Source organism: Cnephaeus nilssonii (genome assembly GCF_951640355.1).
Source record: "Cnephaeus nilssonii genome assembly, chromosome: 13".
Classification (NCBI taxonomy): domain Eukaryota; kingdom Metazoa; phylum Chordata; class Mammalia; order Chiroptera; family Vespertilionidae; genus Cnephaeus; species Cnephaeus nilssonii.
Window position 1 is genome coordinate 5,872,581 of NC_137084.1, and position 15,482 is coordinate 5,888,062.

The window sequence follows — 15,482 nt, forward strand, 5'->3', positions numbered from 1 at the left end:
CGAGTCTATTTTGAAGAAGTGGCATTAGAAGACGTTTAAGTTTAAAAAATTTGGCTCTCAAAAGAAATTTCAATCATTGTACTGTTGATATTTGGCTCTGTTGACTAATGAGTTTGCCAACCACTGTGGTAGGGCATAATTGAAACTCTCTGGGTACTATGTCTCATTTTCCTTGTATATAATTCTAGGGTGACACCAGAGGCACTTAAATTAAAATATATACATATTTTGTTGACTTATCCCATCCAGGTCCCCAGTCACCTCTCTTCCCTACGTTTTCAGATAAAAATTTCTCTCTTCCCCGGGGAATGCTGAGAACCACAGTGGTCTTTGCTGAGACCATTTGGTCCTGACATTTAAAAAGCAGCCTAATGCTAGAAAACGTGAGTTGTTAGACTCATGCTGGTCAGCATGGCCACGAAGTTCCCTCTCTGTACCCCATTGCTCTTTTTTGGCCAGCTTGAAACCTTGTTCTCTGTCCTCACCTTCATGTGCAACTGCTTACATTTCCGAGGAGAAGGGATACTTCAAAGCTTTTGTTTATTACTGCTCCACTGAAACATCTCGTATGTGGTCACCAGTATTCTCCGTTTTGCCAAATCAATGATCAGTTTTCTGACCTTGGCTACTTCTCAGAAGCATTTGACAGGTCTTCTAGCATTTTCTTCTCTAGGTTCTTGGGGGCACATTCTTTCCCTGCTTCACTGGAAGCCTCAGTCTCCCTTGCTGGACCTTTCTGCTGCCAGACTTGTAAGCGTTGGCATGCCCAGGGCTCCGGTCTTGGCCTTTTTTTAAACTGGAACTTTCCTCTGGAAGACCTCAGCCATCTCCATTGCTTTAAACATCTTTATGCTGTGACTCCTACATCTGTGTCTCTGGCCTAATCTTTCCCTGAATCTCAGGACTCATAGCTAGCTGCCTACTTCAATTTTTCCAGTTGGATATTTAAGCTGTCTCACATTTAATAATGACCTGACTTTCTGTCCTAATCACCCAAAAACTTCCCCGTTTCCCTCTTTTCGGTAAACAATAAATACCACCATCCATCCACTCATTGCTCAAGCCAAAAACCCAGAAACCTCTTTGAGCTTTCTTTTCCCCATACCCTGCATTCAGTTTATCAGCAAGTTCTACCAGAATGTTCCTGAATTCCACCTTTCTGTTCATCTCCACTGCTACTGCCCCAGATCAAACCTCCTTTCTTCTCACCTGACCCCTGCAACAGCCGCCGACAGGTCCTCCTGTTTCCACCCTCTCCTTTCCGTGGTCCAATATTCACACAGCAGTAGAACGAGCTTGCACAAATCATTTTATATCATTCACTTGTTTATAATTCTTCATTGGTTTCCCATCAAAACCAGCCTTCATGTGCCTTTCTAACCTCACATCTTACTGCTCTCCCCATTCACTGGGCCGCAGACACACTCGCCTTCTTTGTTTCCTTCACGCATCCCAACCTCATCTTAGGTTTCATCCTCATGCTCTTTACAGGTTTCCCTATATGTACTTCCCAAGACAATTTGTAGTTTATTTTTGCTTGGTTTTTAATTTGATACATTACCATACTCTATGTAGTCTTCTGCAACATTGTTTTCACTAAGTATTGTGTTTTGAGATTAATGCATGTTGAAGTCATTTTCACTGCTGGATGATAGCACTTGAGTGTATGAATATACCACAGTTTATCGCCCACTCTTCCAACAGTGCACATTTGGGTTCTGACAAGCATAACACAAGTAATATCTAGTTTACTGAGAGCTTACTGCGGGACAGGCACTATTCTCAGTGCTTTTATACATATGAATCCTCACAACAACCCTCTGGGTTGATATGACAATCCTCATTTTACAGATGAGGAAATAGTGGATGGGAAGATGAAGTAGCTTACCCACAGTCATATAGCTCATGAAGGCTAAGGACAGACTATAGACTTTTGTATATGTCTCCTGGTTCACAGGGCAAGCGTTTCTCCAAAAGCGAAATTGCTGAATCCTGGATTTCACACATGGTCGGCCTCACAAGACGATGCCTGACAGTTTCCTAAGTGCCTAAGGTCCAACTGATACTCCCACCTGCAGCATATGAGTTCCCATTATGCCGCATCTTCACCCACACTTAGTTTTGCCAATTTTGTGGGTGTAAAATGATATTTTGATTTCAATTTGCATTTCCCTGATTCCTAATGAGGTTGAGCATATTTTTGTATATTTATTAGCCTTTAGTGGCTAGATGTTTCTGGAAACATGAAACATCTGTTCATATCTTTTTACCCACTTTTCTATTGATTTGCCAGTCTTTTTCTTATTGAATTATAGGAGTTCTTTATATACTAGATCCTTTATCAGTATTATGAGTTTCAAATATCTTTTCCAAGTTCATGATTTGTGTTTTAATCCTGTGGTGTCTCCTGATGAACAGAAATTCCCAATCTATATACTAGTACTATATAAAAGGCTAATATGCTAAGCGTCCAACCGGTTGCTATGATGCACACTGACCACCAGGGAGCAGACGCTCAACATAGGAGCTGCTGTGATGCACACAGAGAAATGGCACCGCGGACCTGGCGCCCACAAAACAACACTCAGCTTCCCCCAAGTGGGACACAGGCCCCGCCACCACCCTGGAGCCCAAGACCCCAAGGCACAAAATGCAGCCCACAGCCCAGCCCAGAAACAGTCACTGTGGGTGCCGGGTAATGACATCACGTAGCAATGCCCGGCTTCCTCTCCCTAGCCATGACTGGCCTCCTTGCAGTTTCTTCAGCTCAGGAACACAACTTGTTTTATAGCCAGGCGCAAACATTTCACACTTTAACCAAATGTTTGTGAAGCATTTTCCCGTGCCTCATCTCATTTGATCCTCACAGAAGTCCTGGAGTAGGTAGATAAGAGACTCAGTGGAATCCTATTTTCTTTTCACTAGCCAGAAAACAGAGATTTAGAAAGTTTAGAAACTTGACCCAACTGAAAAGAAGTAAGAAATGGGGGACTTTGAAAATGACTTCAGGTTTTCTCACTGCGCAGAATATAGTCAAACACAGCTGCAGTGAAATATTTTACCCTTTGTTCTTCCTGTGTGATCTACAATAATAATGTGCTTCGTGTTGATATTTACTGCTGTGTTGCTGACAATTACCTGAAAGAGAAGTTGGGGTGCTTCACTGGGCTGGAAAAAGTTTAGCTACATCAGAAAGCAGGTCTAATTAAGCAAGTTTATTTTATATATAAAAAGCTAAGTTGACTTGTGCATGCGCAATACAAATAAAGCTGTCACCAGCGCCAATCACACGCGTGTGTTTCGATCTGTCACTGTCGATCGCGAATTTGGTTGACACTTGTATTATAAAGGGCAAATAGCGATATTAAAACATTTCTTCTAATTAATTTCCTTTCAATGTGCACCGGGCCACTAGTTTTCATATAATGGAATTTCTCAGTATTTTCAGTGCCTTATTTAAGAAATCCATTCTTACCTCAGAGTCAGAAAGATATTTCCCATATTTCTCCTAAAATCTTGCCTTTTACAATTAAGTATTTAATATCCACCTAGAGATTATTTTTTATATCTAGTGTGAGATAGGGTCCAAATTTTCTTATTTCAGAGTTTATTCTTTTCCCAGTTATTTTGTTACTGTCCTTTCTTATATCAAGTTTCTGTATAATTGTGGGATTGTTTCTGGGTGCTCTGGTCTGTTCCATTGAGCTTGTTTTCTGTTCTTTCAATACCATACATGTTGGTTTTGGCTTGATGTGTATGGGCACCCCGGAGGTTGTTGGGATAATGTACCTGTTTGACATTTCTCAAGTACAACAGTTAAATGAAATGGGTGGGTGCTCATTTACTAAAGGAAGACACAGTTTGGACTGAGAATGGCATTCTGACATTTTTACTTCCGATAAAGCAGTGTTTCTCCAACCGAAAGTCAATAGCTTTTCTCATGAGTTCCTTACGTCTGACTGGATCTTCTTTCTCTAAATTTGTCTAGGCTATTCAGCTTGACCCTGAAGAAGCTGGTCATGCTAAAAGAAATGGACAAAGATCTTAACTCAGTGGTCATTGCTGTGAAGCTACAGGTGAGTTGAGCAGGATTGTTTGTTCAGGGTTCGAAGAAGCTGGATAACTTTTGCCCACTATTAGGGCTTTAGAAATGCTGATGTGGGGGACCACCTCTCTCCCTTCACTCAGAAAAGTAAGTGCAACAGTGGAAAGACAATTGAGCTCGTGAGACCTCCCCGAATCCCAGTGCTGACTCTTAGTTAAAGCACTAAATTTTTCTAAACCTTAGTTTCTTCATCTGGAGAATAAAAACGGCTCTTTCTGCCCTGCCTATCTAACAAAGTTAGTGTGAAGGCCAAGTGATGCAGATCCTGAAGTACATACTTGGTAAACCATGCAGAATCTGCTAGGGTGGCTTGTGTCAGTTTCAGCCTTTATCGCAGGATTTATAGGCCAAGCAGATACAAGGGTTGGGGTTTTCTTTGGAGGTTTTCTATAGGATAGAAGAAATTTATAGATTATTATTTCAGAATTAGAGATTAAAATTTTACTGGGATATTTTATATTCTGGGCAATCCCCACATTTAACTCCCTATTCTTGACTCAGTATCTTCAAGGGACCCAAATTCATATACTTTCTTTTTTTTTTTTAATATATATTTTATTGATATTTTACAGAGAGGAAGGGAAAGGGATAGAGAGTTAGAAACATCGATGAGAGAGAAACATCTATCAGCTGCCTCCTGCACACTCCCCACTGGGTATGTGCCTGTAACCAAGGTACACGCCCTTAACCGGAATCGAACCTGGGATCCTTGAGTCCGCAGGCTGACGCTCTATCCACTGAGCCAAACCGGCTGGGGCTCACATACTTTCATATTCTAAGCATTCCTGAATTTCTAGGAAGAAGGGGAAAAGTGAACTACAAAAGAGTTAAGGAATGTGTTTGTTGCCAGCTAATTACTGAATGTCAGAGTGGGACTAGAAACTGAAGAGCTGGTAATTTATGTGGTCACTAAACACCATTACCAGACCTTCTTAACTGATAAGTCTTCTCTAATGACAGCTCCCTAGAGTTTACTGAGATTCTCAAATGCCTCTGGAATCATTAAATAGTTCTTGAATTCTTCAGCTTAAGAGTGGTATATTTATTTAATTCTTAGTCATTAAAAAATAGTGAACTCTATGGTAACTCCCTACTAACTGGATATTTTATGAGCCAGACCGACTATCATGCAGCAATTTTTGTACTACCATTGGTTTCATTAACATCCACATCTGTAGCACTCACAGTATGTGAACCATACACTGAGGTCCTTTGCTCTGTTTCTGAGATCTAAAATTTTCTTAATTTAGATCTCAAAACTTAAAACGTTTAAATTACTTGTTATGAATTCCTTTTTGTCCCACCTTATACTCTTACTCCCTGTTCATTTTTGTGCATGATTCTTCCCAATTCTGTGAAACATACACAGAGACTAGGGGCCGGAAGAGAAAGTGTGGGGCAAGTACGTGCAAGTGGGAACTTTCAGTATCTTCCCTCCTTTCCTGGTTTTGCACCCGTTTCTAGGTCACAGGCAGTGTCCCACTTTGGGGGGAGTGGGCAGGGCTTGTTTCCTTCGCTAAAAGCTGTTGCTTTCTAGTGCAGACGCTGTTGGTATGGTTTCGAAAGTTCCCTGCTGCTCTTACCATCCTGCAGTTAAATGCCTTTGCCAAAAGAAATAATTTATTTCCTGGTTAAATATTTAACATTCTATAAAATTTTAAATTATACCAAAAAACTGCAAATATTCTGAATTTTATTGCTTTATTTCTAAGCAGTTGAAAGTTATTACAGATGTTATCACATTCATTTATCCAGATATTCATTTAATACATATTTATTAAGCATCTATTATATTCCAATCATTGTTCGAGGCACAGGGGCTAGATACAGCAGTGAACAAAACAGACCAAAATCCCTGCCTGAAGGACCTTTGCATTCTGGTTGAGTAGCAGTTCTCAAAACGAGGTCTGCAGACTCTGGGCTCCCTAACCCCCTTTCAGGAGAGACACAAGGTTGAAGTGATCTTCATGATAATACTGTGGCATTATTTGTCCTTTCCACTTGTGGTGACATTGCATTGAAGTGGGCAGTGGTGGATAAAGCAGCAGGTCCTCAGTGCACAGCAAGGCAGTTGCCCCAGGCTGTACCAGTAGTTATTGCATTGTTTACCATCAGACTCGAAGGAAGCGAAAAAGGGCCAGTTTTGCTTATGAATGTCCTTGAAGAAATAGTAAAAATGGCTAATTTACTATATCTCAACCCTGCACTCCATGCCTAATACTCTGTGTGATAAAATGGGTAATATGCATGAAGCACTTCTGCTTCATAGCGAAGAATGCTGTCGTCACGGGGACAAGTGCTTGTGCAACGAGTTAAAGTCACTGCTTTTTCATGGGACCATTTTTACTTTGAGAGAAGGGCTTACAAACAAACTGGTTATTCAGACTTGGGTATTCAGAAGTTATTTTCTTGAACTGTCACTTCAAAGGAAATAACAGAATATTTTTGACTAATGATAAATAAAATTTGAACTTTCACATGAAAATCAGAATTTTTAAAAACCTGTCTCTGTCACTGTAGGCTTAACAGCTTCCCAATTCTTATAGACTTTTCTGAAGATATCGGATAGTAACAATTGTGATTTTCAAAAATATTGTATAATGAAATGTGTAACTTTTGAAAGATTTACATAATTCAGTGAACCATTATTTTCCAAATGATGGATGCATGAGGCCACAGAGTTATGTTGGGTGAAAGATTCATTCAAAGACCAAAATAGACCAATGGATTGGATTTTATTTTTAACTTTTTATTTGAAATAATTTTAAATTTACAGAAGAGATGCTGGAATAGGACATAGAGTTCCTGTACACCCCTCAACCCGCTTCTCCCAATGTTAGCATCTTTCTTAACCATAGTGCATTTATCAAAACTAAGAAATTATCACTGGTATGCCCTAGCTGGTTTGGCTCAGTGGATAGAGTGTCGGCCTGCTGACTGAAGGGTCCTGGGTTCGATTCCGGTCAAGGGCACATGCTGAGGTTACGGGCTTGACCCCCAAAAGGGGGCATGCAGGAGGCAGCCAATCAATGATTCTCTCTCATCATTAATGTTTCTCTCTCTCTCTCTCCCTTCCTCTCTGAAATCAATAAAAATATATATTTTTTAAAAAGAATTTTTTTAAAAAAAGAAATTATCACTAGTACAACACTGTTAACAAAAATTACAGACTGAAAAAAAAAGAAGAAATAAATTACAGACTGTATTTGGATTTCCCAGTTTTTCTACTTTCAATTAATTGATTGGATTTTAATATATAAAACAAAGTATAAAAAACCTTATTGATATGGTTTTGAATTCTACTCAATAACCTTTAAAACACTACCCCTTGTAGAGTTTTGGTGTAGTATCAAAGAAGAATGTTCCATGCCGAAACCGGTTTGGCTCAGTGGATAGAGCGTCGGCCTGCAGACTGAAGGGTCCCAGGTTCGATTCCGGTCAAGGGCATGTACCTTGGTTGCGGGCACAGCCCCATTGCGGGATGTGCAGGAGGCAGCTGATCAATGTTTCTCTCTCATCGATGTTTCTAGCTCTCTATCCCTTTCTCTTCCTCTCTGTAGAAAATCAATAAAATATATTTTTTAAAAAAAAAAGAATGTTCCAAAAGGCCGTTAAAATGCCCCTCTTTTTTTCTAACTCAATATCTCAGTGAGTCTGAATTATTTTCATATATTTAACCAAGACAATTTTTTTCAGTAGACTGAATATTGAAACAGGTATGAGAACCGGCTAAAGGGATTTGTAGAAATGTAAAAGTATGCCATCTCCTTCATACATACTGTTGGGAATATAAAATGGTGCAAAGTTTCCAGGCTTTGGAAAACAGCCTGGCAGTTCCTGAAGAGGTTAAACATTGTTGCTATATGACCTAGCAATTCCACTCCTAAATATTACCCAAGAAAAATGAAAACATTTCCACACACTGCATACAGATGCCCATGGCAGCATAAGCGTTAAAAAGTGGAAACAATCCAAGTTCATTAACTGATGAATTAATAAAATGTGGTATATCCATACAATGGAATATTATTCAGTAATAAAAAAGAATAGAGTATATCTGTGTTGCAGTATTGATGAACCTTGAAAACATTCTGCTAAATGAAAGAAGCCAGTCACAAAAGACCACATATTATATGGTTCCATTTATGTGAAATGTCCAGAACAGGCAAATCCAGTGTCAGAAAGTAAATGACTGGTTGCCTCGGGGTAGGGAAGGGGGGTGATTAAGTTGGTAGAGCAACAGCTAAAGAATATGGGGTTTCTTTTGGGGGTGATAAATGTTCTAAAATTGATTGTGTTGTGCACAACTCTAAATATACTAAAAGCCATTGAACTGTATACTTTAAATGGGTGAATTGGGTGGTATTTGGATTATATCCCAATATAGTTATTTTAAAATGTATGCCATCTTCTTATAAATTGTTTTTGTTTTGGAAAAGTTATTTTTCATAAAAATATTTTTATGTAAACATATGGTAGGTAGTCTTATTATAGTTATTTTAAATGAGTTGAATATATTTTTAAATATCTCCGTTTTAATTCCTAATGTGGTAAATATGGATAGAAATACCTGCATAAACAAAGGTTTTTTGGATCCTCAATAATTTTTTAAAAATATATGTTATTGCTTTTAGAGAGGAAGGGAGAGGGAGAGAGAGATAGAAACATCAATGATGAGAGAGAATCATTGATTGGCTGCCTCCTGCATGCCCCCTACTGGGGATCGAGCCCAAAACCCAGGCATGTGCCCTTGGCTGGAATTGAACCTGGGACCCTTCGGTCTGCAGGCTGACACTCTATCCATTGACCCAAACCAGATAGGGCATCAATAATTTTTAAGAGTTTAAAAAGATAATGTGACTGAAGAGTTCAAAATTATTGTAGTAGAAGGAAAGAGACAACATAATAAATAAAAAACTGATATCCAGGCTTTTCTTGAAATTTAATCTATTCTTAAAAACATTTTGGATGGTAGAAGTCTATCTTACATTATTTAAATGGGAAAAATAGCAATGCCTTTTCAGACATCTTAAACCTCAGCCTATTTCCTGAAATATCACTACAGCACTCTTAAATATTTTTGTGACAATCCACAGAGAATAGTTTTATTTAAAAAAGAAGAATTTAAAACACCAGTGATGCCCTGGCTAGGTAACTCAATTGGTTAGAGTGTCATCCCCTTATGCCAAGATTGTGGGTTCAATCCCTAGTCAGGGCTCATACAAGAATCAACCAATGGCCGAAACCGGTTTGGCTCAGTGGATAGAGCGTCGGCCTGCGGACTGAAGGGTCCCGGGTTCGATTCCAGTCAAGGGCATGTACCTTGGTTGCGGGCACATCCCCAGTGGGGGGTGTGCAGGAGGCAGCTGATCGATGTTTCTCTCTCATCCATGTTTCTGACTCTCTATCCCTCTCCCTTCCTCTCTGTAAAAAATCAATAAAATATATTTTTTAAAAAAAAGAATCAACCAATGAATGCATAAATAAGTGGAACAACAAATTAATGTTTGTCTGTCTCTCGAAAATCAATAAAAATTTTTAAAAATAAAATAAAAATAAAATACCAGTGACTTAATTTTTAATATATTAATACTCATTGATGGATATTTTTATGTGCTGTAAGTAATGATCCTATAGTATCAGATATAAATTGTTTTGCTTCTATACTGCAAATGAAGGTATACTATTACATAGATTTTAAATGATACATAAAGATACTAAAGATAATTTTTAAATTGGACTCAACTTGGTATCCTAGGCACCTGGAAGAAGCAAATATTGGGACCCATGAAGGTCTTAGTCTTTGGAGAAGGTGGGAAAGATGAAAGCAGAAATGCATCATGCTTTAAAAGTGCCAGAGCTATGACTGCACTGTACTCTATGTCCTGTTACCTGCATATGCAATTCACTTTAACAGGTTTGCAATCCAGATAATGCATTTGGGAGAGAAATGTTTACAGCTATTTATAGCACATATTTGGATAGTGACAGTTCAGATAATGAGGACTGCTGCTATTGGAAGGTGATATGTCCTGTTGGGGAAATAAGTAAATAATATAAGAGAAAGGGGATGGAGCATGCGGGGTGAGGGTGGGGGGTTACAAATTATAGTTTATACGTGTTGGTCAAGGTAGGCCTCATTGAGAAGACTTTGAAAGAAGTGAGGAAGGGAGCCATGCAGATACCTGGAGGAAGAGCATTCCAAGCAGAGGGAAACGCCAAGACAGGGCCCTAAGGCAGGAGTGTGTCTGGGATGCTTGTGTTTGTTTGGCATGTCTGGCAGAATCCAGAAGAAGGAGGGGGAGGCCAGTGAGGCTGGAGAGGAGTGAGAGCTGTAGGAGATGAGATTGAACAGGGATGGGAAGAGGATGTGTGCAGATTATTGCAAGGTCTCTGGCTTTCATTCTGTGTGAATTGGAGGGTTTCGCTCGAACAGAAAAGTGATAAGACCACTCTGGCTGCTGTGTGGAGAGTAGACTGAAAGAGGAGCCAGGAGAACCGGTTAATAGGCTACAACAGTGATTCTGGCAACAGAAGAGATGGTGGCAGAATTTTTGATTAAGCAACTGGTAGGGTGAAAATGCCACTAGGCGAGATGGGGAAGACTGTGGGTGAAACTGGTTTGGAGGGAAAGTCCAAATTTCAGGTTATCATATTATGTTTGAGATGCTTATTAAACATCCAGGAGGAGATATCAAAAAGAGAGTTGAATGTATGAGTTTAGAGTTCAGGGAAGAGGTGTGGGGGAGAGAAATCATTTGGAGAGTCATCGACATATTTGAGACCTTAAGTTAGATGAGATCATTGGGAGTGGAGTGCATATAAAGAAGAGGACAGGTCTAAGGATTGAGGCTCCAGGCACCCCAATATTAAAAAGTCATGGAGAAGAAGGACCTGAAATCAAGAAAGAGCAGCAAGAGGGAAAGAGGAAATCCAGGCGAGTGGTGTTCTGGAAGCCAAATGAAGGAAGTGTTGCCGACAGAGAGGGTGATGGCTCTGTCAAAGCTGCAGATAGGTTCAGGAAGGTGAGAACAGATCATCACTTCCTCCAAGTGGAGGTTAGCCAAGACGTTGTCCGTAGCAGTCTTGGTGGAATGGTGGTATAGGAAGGCTGACTGGGATGCATTTAAGAGGAAATGGGAGAAGACTTCAAGAGAGCAAAAATAGACAACTCTTGAGTTTGCTATAAAAGGACGGTGAGGTAGGGGTGGTAGTTAGCAGGGCATATGGGGACAAGAAAGGCCTTAAAAAAAAATAATGGCATGTTATCGTTAAGGGAAATGATTCAGAATAGAGAAGAAAGTTGATTATGTAGGCGAGGGAAGAATGGCTAGAACAGTCTGAGTAGGTGAGAAGGGATGAGATCGCAAGGAGGGCGATTGACAGGCAGGAGCACGGGTTCATCTGTGTCCCAGCAGGGAGGAGGGGGTGAGTACAAAGGTGGTCCGGAAGTGGTGGGTGTGGCGGGAGCTGTGGGAGCTCTTTTCCTAATTTTCAGTTTTCTCAGCAAAGTAGGAATCAAGATTATCGGCTTAGAAAATGGAAGGACTTGGAGAATGCAGTGTGATTGCCTGGCAGCATGAAGATTTGGGGTCATAAATTTAAAGTCAGAACAGTTAGCCTGATTATAGGATTCTCTCCATGCGTGTTCAGCTGGTGCAGTTGGATTTAAACAGGGTTGTAATTTACCAAATGAGTACTCAGAACAATAGCAGGCAAAGGAGTTAAGGGCATGGGCAAGGACATACTTATAAAGATTGATGATGGCATTTAAGCTGGGAAAGGAGGAAAGCAGGAACAACAGGACATGAGGGAGAGTGAAAGGATGGGAGGATCAATGGATTGTAGGTTTGGTGAGTTTGGAGGATTATCATTGTTGACAAACTAGAGAGAATGAGCTGAAAAGATAGGAAGTGCCAATAGAGAGTGAGTGGGATGCATAAAACGGAGATTACTGGTAAGTATTGCTTATAATATGATCATGTGAGTGAGTGAGTGGCTAGAAAAAGTGAGAGGACAAGATCACTGGAAGAGAAGAACTTGGGATTTAGAGGTCAGGGTGTTGGAAAGACCATATGTATATTGAAATCAAGTTATGACTGGAGTAGTGTTGGGGAGAGAAACAGTGAGTGAGGAGCCAAAAATCAAGACATGAGCAGGAATGACTGGCAGTTCTAGGTGACAGCAACAGCAAAGAATAGAGGATAATACAGTCTTATGACAGCAATTCAAAGGGGGAGTTTTTAGGGAGGTGGAAGAGAGAATGTTCTGTAGCTGGTGATGAGGAGCAAGAGGACACCTGCGCCACCTCCACGCCCAGTGGTACGTGGATTGTGGGAGAAGAGCAGCCACCATCTGAGAGGGCTACCAGGAAGCAGGGTCTTCAGGCGCACACACACCAGTTCTAACCACTAGAAATATCTCTGACTCATGCCAATGTGTTCTACCCCTGGCAGAAGTAAACATAAACCACATTTTGGGTTATCTCAGCATTTCTGAGATTCATTTTACAGAGGTTTCTTAAAAGCCTAAATTAACTCAGGTGGAAACTTTGTCAGGATTCTTGTTTGTAATAGAGGTTACTACAAAAAGCATTGTCTAACAGATAAAGCCGTTTCCTTTATTATTTTAATTGGTATAACACTATTCTAATTACAAAACATTGTAAAATGCACTTCATTTTTAAAAAGTAGAAATGGATAAGAAACCTAAAAGTAAAAAATAAAATTTTTAAATTTCTAAAAGAAAATATAGCAGAATATCTGCTCTGATACAGCAGAATAACTTCACAACCTTGGAGTAGGCAAAGATTTCTCAGCTGGGACCCAGAATGCATTGAGCATTAGGGGGGGAAAATAAAGTTGACTAAATCAGAATTAAATACTTCATCAAATTATTATTAAGAAAATGGGTAGGCAAAATATTTACAATACATATATCTGACAATGTCATGTATAAGTTTAAAAGCTTACAACTTAATAAGATAAGCAACCTGGGCAAAAACATTTGATGAAATACATACTTCATAAATGGAAATTTACAAATGACCAATAAACTAATGAAAACGTCCTCAATATTGTTACTTGTCAGGGAAATGCAAATTCCAACCACAGTGATATTCCACTGAGCGCATCCATTAGAGTCCACCAATCAACTTTACCCAGTGTTCATGAAGCTGTGGGGCTGCTGGGGTGGAACTCAGTCTGGCGGTTTCTCATAAAGTTAAGCATGCATCTCCCTAAGACCCAGCAATTCCTCTCTTAGGCGTTTGCCCAAGAAAAAGGAAAACACACGTCCCCACAGACTTGTACAAGAACAGTAGCTTTACCCGTAATTGCCCCAAACTAGAAACAACCCAATTGTGAATGTTCAGCAACAGGAGCATGCGTAAACGAAGTGTGATACACATGTCCTAGAACAGAATTCTACTTAGCAATAAAAGGGAATGAATGGTACACACACAACCTGTATTGACCTCAAATGCATTATGCTGGGCAGAAGAAGCCCTAGCAGAATAGTGTATACTGATGGTTCCATTTCTGTGAAATTTTAGAACAGACCAAGCTAATCTATTGTGAAGGAAGTCAGAGCAGTACCTGCCTCTGGGAGGAGTGCAAGATTGGGAAGGTTCAGAGGGATTTTTCCAGAGCAATAGAAGTGTTCTACATCTTGATACAGATGTGGGGTACACAGTGTGTGCATCTATCCACTCATCGGTCTGTGCACTGGAGACCTGGGCACTTCACTGTGTTTAGATCAAACCTCAACTTAAAAAAAAAATCGTTTATAGAAATTTACTGGCATTCCTCAGATCCTCCTGCGTAGCTCTTTATAGTTTAGGAATAGTTTGGCTTAACTTTATTTTTTTAGAGCTAAAAACACTGCAGTGTCTAATACAGTTGAAGTTGGGGGAGGTGGGTGCTAAAAGGAAAGTTTCCTGGAAAAAAGTTATAGCTGGGCTGAGACCTGAAAGACAAGTTGATTTGCTGTGTACAGAAGCCTGAAAGAGCATCTGAGAAGAGAAAAAAACCCACACAGACAGGACAGTGCTGCTGAAGTGTCAATTAGAGAGGAAGAGGCAGGCTAAGGTGAGCGTAGGGAGGTCACTCCACACCCTGGGGGACTGGTACCTGCTCGCCTCTTCCTCCAGAGTATTGGGAAAACTCAAATGCAATAACAAACCATTTTAACGTGAAGACCCTTTGTAAACATACAGTACAGTAACAACATCCAGTATACCTATGGTGGTGCCTTGATTCTAATACAACAAAGACTGGTAAGAGTGTAGAGTTTGTCAAAGTTGTTTGCAAACATAGTATTTCTTTCAGTCCGGCTTTTGGTGACACGGCTTTGACATCGTTTTTCTTGGTCTCAGGGTTCAAAAAGGATTCTTCGCTCCAATGAGATCATCCTTCCAGCCAGCGGACTGGTGGAAACAGAGCTCCAGTTAACCTTCTCCCTTCAGGTAAGAACCTGCTCACTAATATGCCATGTCCAGTCACGCCCCTAGACAGCCCTCCAATCTGGAAGCCGTTTTATCCAAGAGCAGACATAGCCCCATGAATGAAAGTCACCCAGTGAATTAGCCAGAGCAGGAATGGATTAAAGTCACCTAGAGCTCCATGGCAGCCTGGAGGGCCAAAGTACTCTCTTAGCCAGCCATGATAAGGATGCCAAGACCCGGATGGGCTGCTGAAAAATATACCGTGTCTCATTCTTCTCTTTCCTTTCCTTAGATGAGGCTGTTAGCTCACCTGTCCTACCGTGCTCTGCCCCATCACCTCTTAGTGATTCACAGCACACAACCATTTTGCCCTCATCTTGTAATCTCCATCCATTCCCTTCTCCTCTTTATGTCTGTCTTTCATCACAATCCCAGTAGGCCAAATTGAAGGCATGGAGAAAACACCTGAGCACATGGCAAGGAAAGAGGCAGTTTTCTGAACATGTGCTCTGTGCCAGGCACTGCTGTAGACAGTGGAGACTCAGTGGTGAAAAAGACAGGCAATATAAAGTCATCAGAAAACAAGATAATTTCTGATGTGGAGAGGACAGTGAAGGAGAGGAAACTGGGTAATCCTATCTGATAAAAGAGTAATATGCAAATTGACCATCACTCCAACACAAGATGGCTGTCCCATGTGGACACAAGATTGCCGCCACAAGATGGCCAGCAGGGGAGGGCAGTTGGGAGGGACCAGGCCTGCAAGGGAGGGCAGTTGGGGGCGATCAAGCCTGCAGGGGAGGGCAGTTAAGGGTGACAAAGCCTGCAGGGGAGGGCAGTTAGGGGCAATCAGGCTGGCAGGGGAGCAGTTAGGCATCAATCAGGCTGGCAGGCAGAAGCAGTTAGAGGCAATCAGGAAGGCAGGCAGGCGAG

The 15,482-nt window shown here is 40.7% G+C and overlaps 1 protein-coding gene across 1 annotated transcript in view; it reads left to right on the forward strand.

The window, feature by feature from the left end:
• The window catches only part of PACS1 (phosphofurin acidic cluster sorting protein 1), a 101,079-nt gene that overhangs the window by 57,448 nt on the left and 28,149 nt on the right, over nucleotides 1-15,482 (forward strand). Inside the window, exons 2-3 of the mRNA XM_079788104.1 lie at nucleotides 3,989-4,076; nucleotides 14,481-14,570. Coding sequence (XP_079644230.1) covers nucleotides 3,989-4,076; nucleotides 14,481-14,570 — 178 coding nt within the window. The remainder of the gene's footprint in view (nucleotides 1-3,988; nucleotides 4,077-14,480; nucleotides 14,571-15,482) is intronic.